Source organism: Ranitomeya variabilis, chromosome 2, assembly GCF_051348905.1.
Source record: "Ranitomeya variabilis isolate aRanVar5 chromosome 2, aRanVar5.hap1, whole genome shotgun sequence".
In the NCBI taxonomy this organism is placed as follows: Eukaryota; Metazoa; Chordata; class Amphibia; order Anura; family Dendrobatidae; genus Ranitomeya; species Ranitomeya variabilis.
In genome coordinates this window covers 1,115,419,270-1,115,438,014 of record NC_135233.1, presented here as the reverse complement: position 1 = coordinate 1,115,438,014, position 18,745 = coordinate 1,115,419,270, and the positions used below count along the sequence as shown (strand labels likewise).

The 18,745-nt window shown below is 47.4% G+C and overlaps 2 protein-coding genes across 2 annotated transcripts in view; both read right to left on the bottom strand.

Annotated features, from left to right (window-relative positions):
- LOC143808876 (uncharacterized) overlaps positions 1-18,745 on the bottom strand; it is a 986,487-nt gene that overhangs the window by 445,358 nt on the left and 522,384 nt on the right.
- The window catches only part of LOC143808897 (uncharacterized), a 100,225-nt gene continuing 88,977 nt past the window's right edge, over positions 7,498-18,745 (bottom strand). For both annotated transcript variants that reach the window (XM_077292078.1, XM_077292079.1), the window contains one exon: positions 7,498-8,688. In XM_077292078.1, the coding sequence (XP_077148193.1) occupies positions 7,637-8,688 (1,052 nt within the window). In that variant the 3' untranslated portion in view covers positions 7,498-7,636. The remainder of the gene's footprint in view (positions 8,689-18,745) is intronic.

Sequence of the window (18,745 nt, the reverse complement as noted above, 5' to 3'; positions counted from 1 at the left end):
CGCCTTGTCTGCGTTTGTTATTTAAACCTGCTCTGGGCTTTAGTTCATGCCAGCTGTCAATGTTCTTGGTTGGATTTGGTTCTCTCCTTGGATTTCTCATATGGCCTGTCCTTGTCAGCAAAAGATAAGTTTTTGCTTGTTCTTGTCCATTTGCTTGGACTCTATTGCTCTGCAAATATGTCTCTTTTTGTCCAGCTTGTCATTATGTAATATTCAGGCTAGCTGGAAGCTCTGGGAAAGCAGATTTGCCCCTCTACACCGTGAGTCGGTGTGGAGTTCATTTTTGTAAACTCTGCGTGGATTTTGTCGTTTTTAATACTGACCGCACAGTATCCTTTTCTCTCTGTCTATCAAGTTTAGTATTGGCCTCCTTTGCTGAAATCTGATTTCATTTCTGTGTACGTCATTTCCCTCTCCACTCACAGTCAATATTTGTGGGGGGCTGTCTTTCCTTTTGGGGTTTTCTCTGAGGCAAGATAGCTTTCTATTTCCTTCTTTAGGGGTAGTTAGTTCTTAGGCTGTGAAGAGGTGTCTAGGGAGAGTCAGGAACATCCCACGGCTATTACTAGTGTTGTTGTTAGGATTAGGGACTGCGGTCAGTAGAGATACCACCTTCTCAGAGCTCGTTCCATGTTGCGTTTTAGCCACCAGGTCATATCAGTGTGGCCTCTTAACCACCAGGTCATAACACCATGGCTGCGATGGGAGAAGAGTGGTATAAGCAGCTTAAGAAGGACGTTCTTATTGCCCTCTGCGGGGTGTGGCGGATCGACGTCACAAACAAAAACAAAGACCAACTGGTCATGGCTCTAGTACAACGGAAAAATGGCCAGAGGCCGCAGAAGCCAGCACAAGCAGAGGTGGTGCTGCAGCAGGGGTCCACCATGGAATGCCGTCCCTACTAGCAACCAGGGCAAATTGGACCCCCACCTGCTGACGGCCTTGGAACAACTCCCTGCTGACAGTGAGGGACGTCTGCAGCTGATCCAGCAGTATCGGCAAGAGGCCCAAACCGAGCGAGAGGCCCAGCGAGCCGAGCGGGAGGCTGAGAGAGCCAAGCACCAAGCCCAACAAGAATATGAACTGGAGATGATCCGGCAGGGGGGATACCCTCCACCACCTGGAACCATGAGCCCAACAGCGCTCAGATACCGATGCCCCGGCCCAAGCACTTTCCTGTGATGGAAAAGGACGGAGACTTGGACACTTTTCTGCGGGCCTTTGAGAAAGCCTGCAGACAGTACCAGCTGCCTACGGAAGAATGGGCCCGATACCTGACTCCAGGGCTAAAAGGCAAAGCTCTGGAGGCGTTTTCTGCTCTCAAGAGCAAGATGGTGACTATGAGGCCATCAAGCAGGCCCTGATAGCCAAGTCCCAGCTTACACCTGAGGTTTACTGTAGAAAGTTCCGGAAACTCCAACGTGTCCCACACGACAGTTACAGCGATGTGGTGCATGGACTCGGGACCCACTTTGACCAGTGGACCCAAGGACTGTCAGTGACCACCTTTGCACAGCTGCGAGACCTGATGATCAAAGACCAGTTCTTATGTCTTTGCCCATCTGAGGTGCGACAGTTCGTGATGGACCGAGAACCCAAAGACGTGACTAAAGCAGCACAGATTGCCGATGTCTACGAGACCAACCGTAAATTGGAAGTGTGGAAGCCAGTCACCGCCAGCTGGAGAGGGGGTAAGCCTGCAACCAACGCCAGTGCCAGCCAACACAACAGAGACCCTGTCCCTGTTGCCAACAGCACCAGACTTACCACCGACCGCCAGTGTTTTGTTTGCAAGCGGACTGGCCATATCAGTCCCTACTGTCCAGACAAGCAGAGGAACCCCCCAGCCAAGGCCCCAGGGCCTAATGCAGCAGTTCTTTTGGTGGGTAGGGCGGTTGGGAGGGTGTGTGACAACGTGCAGCACGTCACCATGGGGGTTCATGTCGCTACAGGCCTCAAGGACACTGTGGCTGAACGGACCCTCATCCGACCCGAACTGGCGGCCCCTGAAGAGATCATTCCGGGGAAAACACTGTCACAGGGATTGGGGGCATCAGCTGTCCCTTGCCAATGGCCTGGGTTTATATAGATTGGGGTGCCGGGAAAGGGGTGAAGGAAGTGGGGCTGTCTGATAACTTGCCCACTGATGTTTTATTGGGGACTGATTTCGGGAGGATGGTTGCATACTATGTCCCTGACTCCTCTCCCCGATCGAATGCTGATAATGATGGGAAATTGCATGTGTTACCTGACTGCTTCCCTGGGTAATGATGTATTGGATAATGATTTTTCAGAAAATACCGAGAGTAATATTGATGATGCTAATGATGAACATATGCATGTGTCACCTGATAACCATTTGTTTCCTAGGAATGATGTGTCCACAGGTGCACAGCCACGTCACTCCGTGGGTTGGGATGGCTGAGGAACCCCTAACAGGAGCAAGCGTCTGTGCTCAAGAAAATGGGGAGGTGCATGGGGACCGTGAGGAAGGTGATGCCATGCAACTGACCAGTACCACCAAGGAAGATAACTGGCCCATAAGTAGCACTGCTCCTGAGGTAATGGGGGTGGATGGGGAGGTAGAGCCCATAGCAGCGTCGGCTGATGGGTCTGTAGAAACCCCCGGGGAGACAGCCTACGGAGCTGCTGTCACCTGCAGTCAGAGTGCCCGGAAAGCAGATAACGGTCTGCATTCCGGACCCTCCTCAGTCATCGTTGTGACTGAACCAGAGATGGACCCAGAGCAGGTCCCAGAGGGTTCCCGTGGGGAAGGGACTCTGACGTCGCTTCTGGCTTCACCTAGCCAGGAGTTCCAGGCCGCTCTGCACTCAGGTGCGAGCCTAGAGAATTTGAGACAACTTGCCGAGATGCCCACCTCCGTGACTGATAAGGAGAGGGTGTTCTGGGAACGAGGGAGGTTGTACCGGGAGACAGTACCCGGAAAATTGCAAAAGGAGTGGTTGAGAGAAAGACAGGTGGTCGTCCCGCATCAATTCCGGAGTGAGTTGTTGCGGATTGCCCATGAGATCCCGCTAGCTGGACACTTGGGGATCAGCAAAACTAAGGCCCGGCTGTCTCATCACTTCTATTGGCCCAAGATGGGGACAGATGTGACAAACCACTGCCGCTCCTGTATCACCTGTCAAAGAGTGGGGAAGGCAGGGCCTGCTCTTAAGGCTCCCCTGATCCCTTTGCCAGTGATAGAGGAGCCTTTCCAGAGGATCGCGGTGGACATTGTGGGCCCGCTGGCCGTCCCCAGCAGCTCTGGAAAGCAATACATCCTTACTGTGGTAGACTACGCTACCCGGTACCCAGAGGCAGTAGCTCTGTCCTCAACTAGGGCAGATAAGGTGTTGGATGCCCTGTTGGCCATCTTTTCACGTGTAGGATTTCCCAGGGAGATGCTTACCGATCAAGGGACCTAATTCATGTCTCGCCTAATGGAGGCTCTCTGTAAGAAAATGCAGGTGAAGCACCTGGTATCGAGTGCGTATCACCCACAGACCAATGGCTTGTGTGAACGCTTCAATGGTACCCTCAAACAGATGCTCTGCATGCTGGTTGAGACACAAGGGCGCGACTGGGAGCGGTACCTCCCACACCTGCTGTTCGCTTACCGAGAGGTTCCGCAGGCCTCGACGGGGTTCTCCCCCTTCGAGCTCCTGTATGGCAGGCGAGTCTGGGGACCCCTTCTGTTGGTAAAAGAATCCTGGGAAGAGGAGCCGAACCCTTCTGAAGTGTCCATTTCTATAGGATGAAAATGGTAAGAAATGATGTTGAGAAGGCTGAACCTTTAAATTCCTATTTTGCATCTGTTTTCTCTCAGAAAGGAAATGTGACACAACTGATTTTCACTGTCCTATTAAGGGAATAGAAGACTCCAGGATATCTATAAACAAAGATAGTGAGGAAACACTTGGCTAACATAAATGAATTTAAGTCTCCAGGTCCAGATAAATTACACCCCAGAGTACTGAAGATCGCAGAAGAAATTTTTGAACAACTCTCCATAATCTTTGAAAATTCTTGGAGAACAGAAGTCCCAGAAGACGAACGGCGTTGATAATTATTGTTCCCGCCTGAGTGGGAGTAGTTATATCGCCCTTGCTGCAGTGTGCCCATTAGCCAGTACATAGCAAGGCAGCCTTTCTGGCGACTAATTATCCTAGGTGCAGTTCTCTGTCTGACATGAGGGTAAGGGGGCGCCAGAGAGCTGCAAGTTCCAAACTGGAACTGGGAAGTGGGATATAAATAAATCCCCTTCAGAAAAGAACCGGGGGCAACCAAACAACCCCGGTTCATGACAGCATGCGTGTAACACATTGCTTGCGGATACGCAGTTGAGACTGAGTCGTGATGGTTAGGTGGTAACTATGGTGAATCATATATACTGATAGTATGTGTACTAGAACCTCACAATCGTGATCGCACATACGCACTAAAGGTGCCTTAGTTGAGTGGTTTTCTTGTATTACTGACTTACCATTACAGATGACTGTATACCGGTGATGAATGGTTCATGTATTACTGTCTTACCATTGTCGACTACTGCATACCGGTGATGGTGCACGCATCACAGGAGACATTGGGTTTGGTCCACGCATCACAGGAGACATTTGTGTCTAGTGCACGCATCACAGGAGATACTGGGGCTGGTGCACGCATCACAGGAGACATTTGTGGCTGGTACATCACAGGAAACATTGGGGTTGGTCCACGCATCACAGGAGACATTTGTGTCTAGTGCACGCATCACAGGAGATACTGGGGCTGGTGCACGCATCACAGGAGACATTTCTGGCTGGTACCCACATCACAGGAGACATTGGGGTTGGTCCACACATCACAGGAGATATTTGTGGCTGGTGCACACATCACAGGAGACATTTGTGGCTGGTACACAAATCACAGGAGACATTGGGGTTGGTCCACACATCACAGAAGACATTTGTGGCTGGTGCATACATCACAGGACAATGGGGTTGGTCCACGCATCACAGGAGACACTGGGGCTGGTGCACTCATCACAGGAGACACTGGGGCTGGTGCACTCATCACAGGAGATACTGGGGCTGGTGCACACATCACAGGAGACATTTGTGGCTGGTACACAAATCACAGGAGACATTGGGGTTGGTCCACACATCACAGAAGACATTTGTGGCTGGTGCATACATCACAGGACAATGGGGTTGGTCCACGCATCACAGGAGACACTGGGGCTGGTGCACTCATCACAGGAGATACTGGGGCTGGTGCACACATCACAGGAGACATTTGTGGCTGGTACACACATCACAGGAGACATTGGGGTTGGTCCACACATCACAGAAGACATTTGTGGCTGGTGCATACATCACAGGACAATGGGGTTGGTCCACGCATCACAGGAGACACTGGGGCTGGTGCACTCATCACAGGAGATACTGGGGCTGGTGCACACATCACAGGAGACATTTGTGGCTGGTACACACATCACAGGAGACATTTGTGGCTGGTACACACATCACAGGAGACATTGGGATTGGTCCACACATCACAGAAGACATTTGTGGCTGGTGCACACATCACAGGAGACATTTGTGGATGGTACACACATCACAGGAGACATTGGGGTTGGTCCACACATCACAGAAGACATTTGTGGCTGGTGCATACATCACAGGAGACATTTGTGGCTGGTGCACACATCACAGGAGACATTTGTGGCTGGTACACACATCACAGGAGACATTTGTGGATGGTACACACATCACAGGAGACATTGTGGTTGGTCCACACATCACAGAAGACATTTGTGGCTGGTGCACACATCACAGGAGACATTTGTGGCTGGTGCACGCATCACAGGAGACATTTGTGGCTGGTGCATACATCACAGGAGACATTTGTGGCTGGTACACACATCACAGGAGACACTGGGGTTGGTCCACACATCACAGAAGATACTGGGGCTGGTGCACACATCACAGGAGACATTAGTGTTGGTCCACGCTTCACAGGAGACATTGGGGTTTGTCCACGCATCACAGGAGACATTTGTGTCTAGTGCACGCATCACAGGAGATACTGGGGTTGGTGCACTCATCACCGGAGACATTTGTGGCTGGTACACACATCACAGGAGACATTGTGGCTGGTGCACACATCACAGGAGACATTTGTGGCTGGTGCACGCATCACAGAAGACATTTGTGGCTGGTGCATACATCACAGGAGACATTTGTGGCTGGTACACACATCACAGGAGACCTTGGGGTTGGTCCACGCATCACAGAAGACATTTGTGGCTGGTGCATACATCACAGGAGACGTTTGTGGCTGGTGCACGCATCACAGGAGACAATGGGGTTGGTGTACTCATCACAGGAGATACTGGGGCTGGTGCACACATCACAGGAGACATTTGTGGATGGTACACACATCACAGGAGACATTTGTGGCTGGTGCATACATCACAGGAGACATTTGTGGCAGGTACACACATCACAGGAGACCTTGGGGTTGGTCCACGCATCACAGAAGACATTTGTGGCTGGTGCATACATCACAGGACAATGGGGTTGGTCCACGCATCACAGGAGATACTGGGGCTGGTACATACATCACAGGAGACGTTTGTGGCTGGTGCACGCATCACAGAAGACATTTGTGGCTGGTGCATACATCACAGGAGACGTTTGTGGCTGGTGCACGCATCACAGAAGACATTTGTGGCTGGTGCACGCATCACAGGAGACAATGGGGCTGGTGCACTCATCACAGGAGATACTGGGGCTGGTGCACACATCACAGGAGACCTTAGGGCTGGTGCATATGTCATAAATGACATGGGGGCTGCTACTGCGATCTTCATTTATGGGGTATTTGAGTGTTAGCTCTGCCCAGAAAGCATATAATCCTTCACTGCATGCTCAGCAGTGTTCAGTAGTGAAAGCTGCGTGCTCGCAGTGACAGAGAAAAGGTTGTAGTGCAGAGGCAGCGGCACATGCGCCCACAGAAGGCTCTTGGTGCTCCATCTGCTAGGCGTGCCATAGGTTCGCTGCCATTCTACCAAACGGTCAGGCTTTACAGTCTGTGGGGAGGTTTGGTCTGTTACATTAGCATGATATCTCTACATACAGCACATCGCATGCTGCAATAAGACTGCATTTTCCACACCTTTGACTTATGCCACATTCAAATGTTCAGTTTTTTACCTCAGTATTTGTAGCCAAAACCAGGAGTGGGTGATAAATACTGAAGTGGTGACGTGTCTCTATTACACTTTTCCTCTGATTGTTCCTCACCTGGTTTTGGCTTATAATACTGATACAGAATATTGACCAAATACTGATAGTGTGAACGCGGCCTTACAAGGAGCTCCACGTGGGCATTTTCCATGGGTGTAAATATTACAGTAGGTTTGTTAATGTGTATAATTGAAATTCACCCACACAGATCCAAGCAGAACAAAGCTAATCTATCCAAGAAAATAACTCTTATTGACTAATGTAAATCTGTAAATAAGTGACATTTATTTTGCCATTAAAGAATTTTACACATTTTCAATAAGAATATGGTTTCTTCTATGTCTGAATTCTAAACATTTGATTTCCTTAAAAACATTATCTTGATTAAAAAAACAACTCAATTACAGTTTCACTCCTGTGTGACGACTTTCATGCGTAACCAGATGGGACCTGTTTGTAAAACATTTCCCACATACTGAACATGAATACGGCTTCTCTCCTGTGTGAATCCTCTCATGTCGAACAAGACATGATTTATTTGTGAAACACTTTCCACATTCTGAACATGAATACGGCTTCTCCCCTGTGTGACTTCTCTGATGTGTAACAAGACTTGATTTATTTGTAAAACCTTTCCCACATAGTGAACATGAATGTGGCCTTTCTCCTGTGTGAATTCGCTCATGTGTTATACGACTTGATTTATCAGTAAAACATTTCGGACATTGTGAACATGAATATGGCTTCTCTCCTGTGTGAATTCTCTCGTGTGTAGTAAGAGTGGATTTATCAGTAAAACATTTTCCACATTCGGAACATGAATACGGTTTCTCTCCTGTGTGAATTCTCTCATGTGCAAGAAGACTTGATTTACTTGTAAAACATTTCTCACATCTTGAACATGAATACGGCTTCTCTCCTCTGTGAATTCTCTCATGTGTTTTAAGAGTTGATTTATCAGAAAAGCACTTCCCACATAGCAAACATGAAAATGGTTTCTCTCCAGTGTGAATTCTCTCATGTGTAATAAGATGCGATTTTCTTGTAAAACGTTTCCCACATCCAGAACATGAATACAGCTTCTCTCCTGTGTGAATTCTCTGATGTTTAATAAAACTGTATTTATTTGTAAAGTATTTCTCACAATCTTGACAGAAGAACGGCTTCTCTCCCATATGTGATTTCTGGTGTGTAGAAAGACTTGAGCTTTTGGCAAACTGCTTTCCACACTCCCCACATTGAAACCCTTTAACGCGGTCCTGACCCGCACTGGAGGTAACAATCTGTGATTGATCAGGAAAAGGCCCTTGTAGAGTAGGAACATCATGTGAAAGATCTGCACGGAGAGATCCTGGGTGCATATTACGCTTGAGGAGGTTTTCTTCTGATGAGTTTTGCGAATTATCTTCTTCCATTTTATAATTTAGTGATAACATGTTCTTACTGGAATTTTCTGTAAGAGTTAGAAATGCATTAAAAACTTATTTGGAAACCACAAAGTAGATACATTGATTTCAATTCTATTAGGTTGGAATACACATGAAGTTTTTGGTACATCATTTTGTGCTCAAGGGAAAAAAAAAAAGGGTTGTTCCAGCATCTGGTGAAATTAATTCTTTATTTTAAATCCATTAAAACTTGTAAAAATTACAATGGTTGCATAGACAAGGCGGGGGAGCAAGACCTGATTCGAACGCTCACTTGTGTTCTTTATCACAGCTTAGCTACATAATCAAAAAATGTTACTACAATACTATAGATGTGCCAATGAAAACCATTGGAGCAAGTCACATGACGTAATTATATCAATGAATTCATTCAGCTGTTGCTTAATGAATGTAAACAGTCAATATTGATACATGGTTTCTCTCTTAGATTAAGGCTATGTTCACACGATCCTTTTTTTGCTGCGGTTTTTTTCAGGTCCTGATTTGGAAAACCCGCAGTGCAAAACTGCACTGCTGATTTTCCTGCGGTTTCTTCTGCAGATTCCTCTGCAGGTTTTCAACAGCACTTTCCTATTGGTGCCTGTTGAAAACAGGAGCGGAATCCGCAGAAAGAAGTGACATGGTACTTCTTTTTTTCTGCAGGCAAATCCGCGCGGATTTGCCTGAGAAAAAAAGGATAGTGGGCACAGCGGTTTTTGTTTTCCATAGGGTAACATTGTACTGTACCCTGCATGGAAAACTGCTGCGGATCTGCAGCCTGAAAAGCGCTGCGGAACAGCAGCAAAAAAAGGATCGTGTGAACAAGCCCTAAAACCTTTAAGGTTCCTTGAATCCAGATTAAAAATCCAATATGCTTCTTTTGTCAATAATTTGCGTTTCATATCCCCACCTCACATGTGGAAATGGTTTTTCAATACCTAAAACTTGCAAAGACATATCACGATTGTGTTCGATAATAAAATGTTTTGCAACAGCAGAGACATTTCTACTAATGTGATTTGCGATGAGTCCATCACTGTAATGTTCATTCAACCTGGTTTTTAATTTACGTGTGGTACAACCTATATAAAATTTATCACATATGGTGCAATTTATTTTATATACCACGTTCTCTGAGTCACAATTAATATACTGCTTAATTTTAGACTCATCTGAATGATCAGAATCATAGAAAACAGAGCTGCATAATGTGAATGAGCGCATGCGACATCTCCGGGAACCACATTTTATGTGTCCTTTTCGCTGCAGCCGAGGGCTTTTTTTTATTTTTCATAAATACCGTATATACTCGAGTATAAGCCGACCCGAGTATAAGCCGACCCCCTAATTTTGCCACAAAAAACTGGGAAAACTTATTGACTCGAGTATAAGCCTAGGGTGGGAAATGCAGCAGCTACCGGTAAATGTGAAAAGTAATAATAGATACCAATAAAAGTAAAATTAAATGAGACATCAGTAGGTTAAGTGTCTTTGAATATCCATATTGAATCAGGAGCCCCATATAATGCTCCATACAGTTCAGATGGGCCCCATAAGATGTTCCATATTAAAATATGCCCCATATAATCCTGCATAAAGGTTAATAATGGCCCCATAAGATGTTCCATAGACACATTTGCCCAATATAATGCTGCACAAATGCTGATTATGGCCCCATAAGATGCTCTATAAAGATATTTGCCCCTTATAGTGCTGCACAAACGTTATGGCCGTATAAGATGCTCCATACAGACACTTGCCCCATATGCCGTAGTGCCCTACAAACGTTAATTATGGCCCCATACAGACACTTGCCTCATATAGTGCTGCACAAGCATTATGCCCCTATATAGTGCTGCAGGAACGTTATGGCCCCCATATAGTGCTGCAGGAACATTATGGCCCCTATATAGTGCTGCAGGAATGTTATGGCCCCATATAGTGCCGCAGGAACGTTATGGCCCCATATAGTGCTGCAGGAATGTTATGGCCCCATATAGTGCTGCAGGAACGTTATGGCCCCATATAGTGCTGCAGGAACGTTATGGCCCCCATATAGTGCTGCAGGAACGTTATGGCCCCATATAGTGCTGCAGGAATGTTATGGCCCCATATAGTGCTGCAGGAACGTTATGGCCCCCATATAGTGCTGCAGGAACGTTATGGCCCCATATAGTGCTGCAGGAACGTTATGGTCCCATATAGTGCTGCAGGAATGTTATGGCCCCATATAGTGCTGCAGGAACGTTATGGCCCCCATATAGTGCTGCAGGAACGTTATGGCCCCATATAGTGCCGCAGGAACGTTATGGCCCCATATAGTGCCGCAGGAATGTTATGGCCCCATATAGTGCTGCAGGAACGTTATGGCCCCATATAGTGCTGCAGGAACGTTATGGCCCCCATATAGTGCTGCAGGAACGTTATGGCCCCATATAGTGCTGCAGGAATGTTATGGCCCCATATAGTGCTGCAGGAACGTTATGGCCCCCATATAGTGCTGCAGGAACGTTATGGCCCCATATAGTGCTGCAGGAACGTTATGGTCCCATATAGTGCTGCAGGAATGTTATGGCCCCATATAGTGCTGCAGGAACGTTATGGCCCCCATATAGTGCTGCAGGAATGTTATGGCCCCATATAGTGCTGCAGGAACGTTATGGCCCCCATATAGTGCTGCAGGAACGTTATGGCCCCATATAGTGCCGCAGGAACGTTATGGCCCCATATAGTGCCGCAGGAACGTTATGGCCCCATATAGTGCTGCAGGAACATAGTTACATAGTTACATAGTTATTAAGGTTGAAGGAAGACTGTAAGTCCATCTAGTTCAACCCATAGCCTAACCTAACATGCCCTAACATGTTGATCCAGGGGAAGGAAAAAAAAACCCATGTGGCAAAGAGTAACTCCACCATGGGGAAAAAAATTCCTTCCCGACTCCACCTACGGCAATCAGACTAGTTCCCTGGATCAACGCCTTATCAAGGAATCTAGTGCATATACCCAGTAACATTATACTTTTCCAGAAAGGTATCCAGTCCCCTCTTAAATTTAAGTAATGAATCCCTCATTACAACATCATACGGCAGAGAGTTCCATAGTCTCACTGCTCTTACAGTAAACGTTATGGCCCCATATAGTGCTGCAGGAATGTTATGGCCCCATATAGTGCTCCAGGAACGTTATGGCCCCATATAGTGCTGCAGGAATGTTATGGCCCCATATAGTGCTCCAGGAACGTTATGGCCCCATATAGTGCTCCAGGAACGTTATGGCCCCATATAGTGCTCCAGGAACGTTATGGCCCCATATAGTGCTGCAGGAACGTTATGGCCCCGTATAGTGCTGCAGGAATGTTATGGCCCCATATAGTGCTGCAGGAATGTTATGGCCCCGTATAGTGCTGCAGGAACGTTATGGCCCCATAGATGCTCCATACAGACACTTGCCCCATTTGCTGTGATAAAAAAAAAAAAAATCACATACTCACCTCTCCGTCGTTCAGGCCCCCGCACTTTCAATAGTCACCTGCTCCTCGTTCCGGCGCCGATCTGTCTCCAGCACTGACGTTCAGCAGAGGGCGCGCACTGACCACGTCACCGCGCCCTCTGACCTCAGCGTCCCTGCTGGAGACAGATCGGCGCCCGGAACGAGGAGCAGGTGACTATCGCGCAGCGCAGCGCTCCCCTCCCCGTATACTCACCTGGTCCTGCCGCTGTGTAGATCCTGCTTCCCCGACGCCGCAGCGCTTCATCCTGTACTCAGCGGTCACATGGTCCCGCTGATTACAGTAATGAATAGGCGGCTCCACCCCTATGGGAGGTGGAGCCGAATATTCATTTACTGTAATGAGCGGGACCATGTGACCGCTGAGTACAGGAAGAAGCTGAAGCTGCTGCTGCTGGCGCCGGGGAAGCAGGGACCGCGCCTGGACTAGGTGAGTATTTTTAGACAGCCCCCGCTCCCCCCCCTGCCGACCCCCGGTATGAATCGAGTATAAGCCGAGAGGGGCAATTTCAGCCCAAAAAAGTGGGCTGAAAATCTCGGCTTATACTCGAGTATATACGGTATATATATATATTTGTGAGTCAGTAAAAGATGTTGGAGAAAGTGAATTACCTACTGAAGGTGCCTTTTTTGCTACAATATTGCAGCCTTTTTTTTTCGAAAAGTGTGCTAATGTCTCATCCTCAAAAAGTATTGGAAAATGTTTACTACACAATTTTTTTATTTCTGGAAATTGTGCACTGTATTGCAGCGAAATAAGAGGTTTGTGTGAAAAAATAATCATTTTTTACTTTAGTTTTAGGACACAATAGTTCAGTTTGTTTTTTTGTCAGGAGCTATTTTCTTACCTCTATCTAATACCCATTGGGGATAACCCGGGGTTTTAATCTGAGGTTGATATTATTTCTCTTTGTGAACTCCCCTACTGGTATGGCCTTAGCCACAGGCTGCGCTCGGCTGCTGGGAAATGGCGTTACCTGCAGACGGTTTGCGATGGCCAGCAGTGGAGTCAGTATCACCGGGAATGCCCAGAAGAATCACAGCTAAGAACACCAGGGTTTTACAACTAGAGGAAACCGTCATTACCCTGCTATGGAGGATTCATAGATGATATGGTCTTCACATGGCGGGGGGATGCGTCTGCCATACCAGGATTTGTCACATTTTTCAATGATAATTCATTTAATTTGCGGTTTTAATGTAAAAAGAGAAACCATGTATCACTATTGTTTTCACACATCTGTTGTTTAGTGAATTCATTGATATAATTGTGTCATGTGACTTGCTCCAACGGTTTTCATTGGCACACCTACAGTATTGTAGTAACATTTTTTGATTATGTAGCTAAGCTGTGATAAAGAACAAGTGAGCGTTCGAATCACGTCTTGCTCCCCCGCCTTGTCGATGCAACCATTGTAATTTTTGCAAGTTTTAATGGATTTAAAATAAAAGAACAAATGTTACCAGATGCTGGAACAACCACCCTTTTTTTTTTATCCTCGAGCACATTATCTGGTGTGGATCCACCTGGTTCCGTGCAAACTGGACTTCAAGTGCTAGGTGAGCTGGCTTTCTTTACATGTGACAGCATTTTGTGACCTAGCACCAAAGCTCTGCACATTCCCAAATTCCCATTCATCTGCTCCATGCACGGGGCAGTGTCTGATGCTCCAATAAACCTGCATGAAGCACTGCCCCAACCTGCAGGGGCCATTCCGCCCTATAACACCCGTATAAGCGCGGTATTGTCCGTGAGAGCGTCTGTGGACAACGCAGCCAGATGGCGGCAGTGGCACAGGAGGAGATGCAGGAAACAAGCTCATTTATTCAGGTAACATTTTTGCCAAACTTTTCATTTCCTTGTTACAGTTTCTAAATAACAGAATGCACAATGTGATATGGTGTGTGTGGGGCATCATTCTGTCTATGTTCATACTGTTACTGATTTTCGGAGTGTTGTCTTGTTGCTCTGGATCATTCTGTGTGTTCCCCGTCATGTCTGGAGTCTTAATTACCTTACAAAAGGTCCGATAATTGTACTAGCTCCGTTACCATCTGCAGCCTGAATGTGCCCATGCCTCTTGATGACCCCTGCTGACACTTCCTGACTGTCCACTCATGACCCCTCTACAAATCACCCCCTGTACTGCGGTGATCTCGGAGGCACCTTCCCAGGTCTAGGGGGCCTGAAAACTCTCCAATGTCTAACTACCCCTGGCTATAACAAGGGGGTCTGAGGAGGACAGAGACCAGCAAGATCGATCCTTTGTGGGACGCTGTTGCTAAGGCCAGCACCCCAGAGAGACTTTGAGAAACCCTGATTACCCTGGAAAATACTGTTGGAGGATTGTGACTCGTCTTCCAGGGCATTTGTCCCATCCCTGGTCTGAAGCCGCGCTCCTGAAATATTTTATCCTGTGTCGGACTGTTTCATGGACCCTTCGGTTTGCATATACTAAAGGTTCTTGGGACGGTTCACTCAGCTCTCACGCTCTTGATGGTGTGATACCAGAGAATGACCCCATGACACTCACGCTATGGCTATTCTGCGAATTAGTGGGCTTTCTCTCCCATATTCCTCTATTGTTCTTTTCCTAATTAAAATGTGACTGACTAAATAAGGCTTAAACAGCGAACATATGAATACCACAGACACAATGACTCAATGGTGGGCGAGACAACAGAGGAAACGCCATGAGAGGAGTAAAGGTCCCGTCACACTCAGCGACGCTGCAGCGATATAGACAACGAGCCGATCGCTGCAGCGTCACTGTTTAGGTCGCTGTAGAGATGTCAAACACAGCAGCTCCAGAACGATGCAGGAGCGATCCTGTGACGTAACGGTGACTCACTTATCGTTCTCACAGGTCATTAGCTCCATGTAAAACATCGCTGGTATCGTTGCTTTTGGTGTCAAACACGACGATACACGCCGACCTGACGACCAAATAAAGTTCTGGACTTCTAGCTCCGACCAGCGATATCACAGCGGGATCCAGATCGCTGCTGCGTGTCAAACACCACGAGATCGCTATCCAGGACGCTGCAACGTCACGGATCGTCGTCGTTCTCGCTGCAAAGTTGCTGAGTGTGACGGGACCTTTAGATACAAGGAAATAGGTCTATAAAAATCCAAGGGATCATTTGAAAACTACACAAGGCAGACTGTAAGGACTGGGCTGCCAAAAATTAGAAATTTCCTAACAGCAGAAGAGAAAATGTGAAAGTAGCAAGGTACAACGCGTCACCAAGCAAGCACACGCGAGGCGCGCTGCACATGTAAGGGTGGGCCAGGCGCGTAGTCGTGGCTGAGGACTTCTGCTCCATCACACCCTGGCCTCCCATCACATACACTCCACGACTCCCCATCAGCACACCTGCCGCTCCTTTAGTAAGTGTACCTGTCTCTCCAGGTCCAACGCCTTCAGTCTCCTCTCTCTTCAGTAGAGTCACAGTCCAATGCAATCGCACAACTTTACTGACTTCAGGACACAGCACATCCACTTCTGTTACAGCATTAATACCATGTTCTAAGCAGTACACGTCTTCCTCTTTCCCTGCATTATTCTTCCGGTCACACAGCACGTACCCGGGGCGTACCGTACCGCACGGCTTCTCAGCGTCTTCCCTGTTCAGTCTATCACAGTCAGGCATCCTGTAAGCTGTTTCGCCCCAGACAGAAGCCCTTCAGCCCCCGAAATCAGCCGCAAACAGGCGAGAGACCTGCCCTTCTGTCCTGCTCTTTCTTCAGCCGCAGTTGTATCCTACAGCTGTGGATGGCCTGGCTCTTGCCTAAATCGTTACGTGGTCACTGCTATTGCTGCTGTCACTGCTGCAGTCTTCCCCACGGACCCTGGATAGCTGGGCTTGTTCGCCCTTCTTCTCTCTCGGCTGGCCTTCCTGGCCCTGATGCTGCCTGACTAGACCTTGGACTTCTGAGGAGCTGACTGCCCTGACAGGGCGCTCCCGCCCAACTGATCCAAACGTCCAGATGTTTCCCAGATTATCTGCTGGTCGCTCCTCCCACTTTACTATTTACAAGCTGAATAACTGTGCCCCCCTATCTAGTGGCCATACTATAACAGTGGTCAGACATAGCATTTCCACAACGGTACCATAAATGTGCACAACATGATTTACAGTAGTATAACAAGGAGGGCAAACATTCAGAATTACGGACACCTCCTGGTGCCCCTCACACACAGACGCTCCGTCACTGGTATTAACACACTCTGGAGGTGAACATGGGATAAGAAACCTTTATTCCAGGCAATGGCGCTCCCTCACACCCACCGACACTATATGGAAGTTACACACCTTTTATACACTTTGGGTGCACGCTGACCCCCTTCCCAAAACACTAATCTGACCACTGGGCGAGGACTGGTTCTTCATTGTCCAGGGGCCAAACATAAAAATGCAGCAATCTACTTAAAGCACATACAACATGTAAGAACCGAAGTACATCGATTACAAATAGGAGTGAACTCCCCCTGAGGCGATCATGTAACCTCGACACATAAAACTCGCCTTGTACCAGAAAGAGTTACTGGAGTGCCGAAATCTACACCCTGCAAGGTGGCATCTGGACGGGCCGTGGACGGGAGCGAGGTATCCCCACCCGGGGAAGCGTGCTCCAGCACAGTCAGGCTATGTGCACACCTTGCGGATCTGCCTCTGGATTTTTTTGTGCGGATTCTGCATCTCTTGGCAGAAAACACAGATGCGGATTTGATGCGTTTTTTTGTGCGGATTTCATGCATTCTTACCCCTGCGGATTTCTATTATGGAATGGGTGCAGAAACGCTGCAGATCCGCACAAATAAATCACATGCTCCTTCTTTTAATCCGCAGCGTTTTCCGTGCAGATTTTTCCGCACCATTAGCACAGCATTTTTTTTCCATTGATTTACATTGTACTGTAAATCACTTGCGGATCTGCAGCGTGTGCACATGGCCTTCGTGCTGAGAGGTGTCTGAAGAGCCCGGATTATGGGTCCGGGTTTTACAAGTAGCTGAAAGAGCCGGGTGGGATCGGCTGCTCAATTACCTCCAGCCCAGGTTTGGGGTGGCCGATTTAAGGCAGCTGGGGCGGTTCCACTGGGTCTGTGTGTGTGCGCGAGGTGAAGAGGCCTTGTACATGCTGCTCAGGCTAGCCCCTGTGGTCTATGGACAGGTTATTTTCCATTTTTGGTCTGTGATACCTTTTTGTACCCAGAAGAGGCTATCACCGTCAAACGTTGTAATGTAGACTAGTGAAGGGTCCTTTGTGACCGAGCGGGACCCCAGTGAGGGTAAGATGCTGGACATTGTGGCCCTCTGCCCACATTGGGAACAGCTTGAATGTTGCAATGTCCTTGGCTAAATGAAGGAGGTCAGAGTTCACGGCTATCCTGATGACAGAAGGGTCACCTGTAATGACTGTCCTCTGGATGAAGGGTGACCGGATGGGACCTCTCCTAGAACGCCCACTTGGCGCATGTCACACGGTCAGGACCACAGGATCATGCTGCCGAGTGCTCAGTCAGAAGACATTTACATGAAAACCTTCAATTATGCTTTAGGCACACAGTGGGGAAAATAAGTACCATATATACTCGAGTATAAGCCTGGTATGCATGGCCCCCTGAACTCTGAAATATCTGTATGGAGGGAGCACAATCCCTGCGGCAGCCTGTGCAAACTGGTCAAGAACTGCAGGAAACGTCCGACCTCTGTAACTGCAAACGTTTCTGACCAAATATTAAGTTCTGTTTTTCTATTGTATCAAATATTTATTTAATGTAATAAAATTCTGACTAATGATGTAACAATGAAAAAAGAAAGAAAATCACATTTTATATCTTTAGATTCAGTCTCTCACAGGTGAAGTGTACCGATGATAAAAATGACAGATCTCCATTCTTTGTACAGTCATGGCCAAAAGTTTTGAGAATGACACCAAAATGATATTTTCCCATGATCTGCTGCCCTCTGGTTTTTATTAGTTTGTCTGATGTTTATATCACATACAGAAATATAATTGCAATCATATTATGAGTACCAATAGGTTATTTTGACAGTTAGAATGAGTTCATGCAGCAAGTCAATCTTTGCAGTGTTGACCCTTCTTCTTCAAGACCTCTGCAGTTCTCCCTGGCATGCTCTCAATCAACTTCTGGACCAAATCCTGACTGATAGCAGTCCATTCTTGCATAATCAATGCTTGCATTTTGCCAGAATTTGTTGGTTTTTGTTTGTCCACCCGTCTCTTGATGATTGACCACAAGTTCTCAATGGGATTAAGATCTGGGGAGTTTCCAGGCCATGGACTCAAAATCTCTGTTTTGTTCCATGAGCCATTTAGTTATCACCTTTGCTTTATGGCAAGGTGCTCCATCATGCTGGAAAAGGCATTGTTGGGCGCCAAACTGCTTTTGGACGGTTGGGAGAAGTTGCTCTTGGAGGACATTCTGGTACCATTCTTTATTCATGGCTGTGTTTTTAGGCAAGACTGTGAGTGAGCCGATTCCCTTGGCTGAGAAGCAACCCCACACATGAATGGTCTCAGGATGCTTTACAGTTGGCATGAGA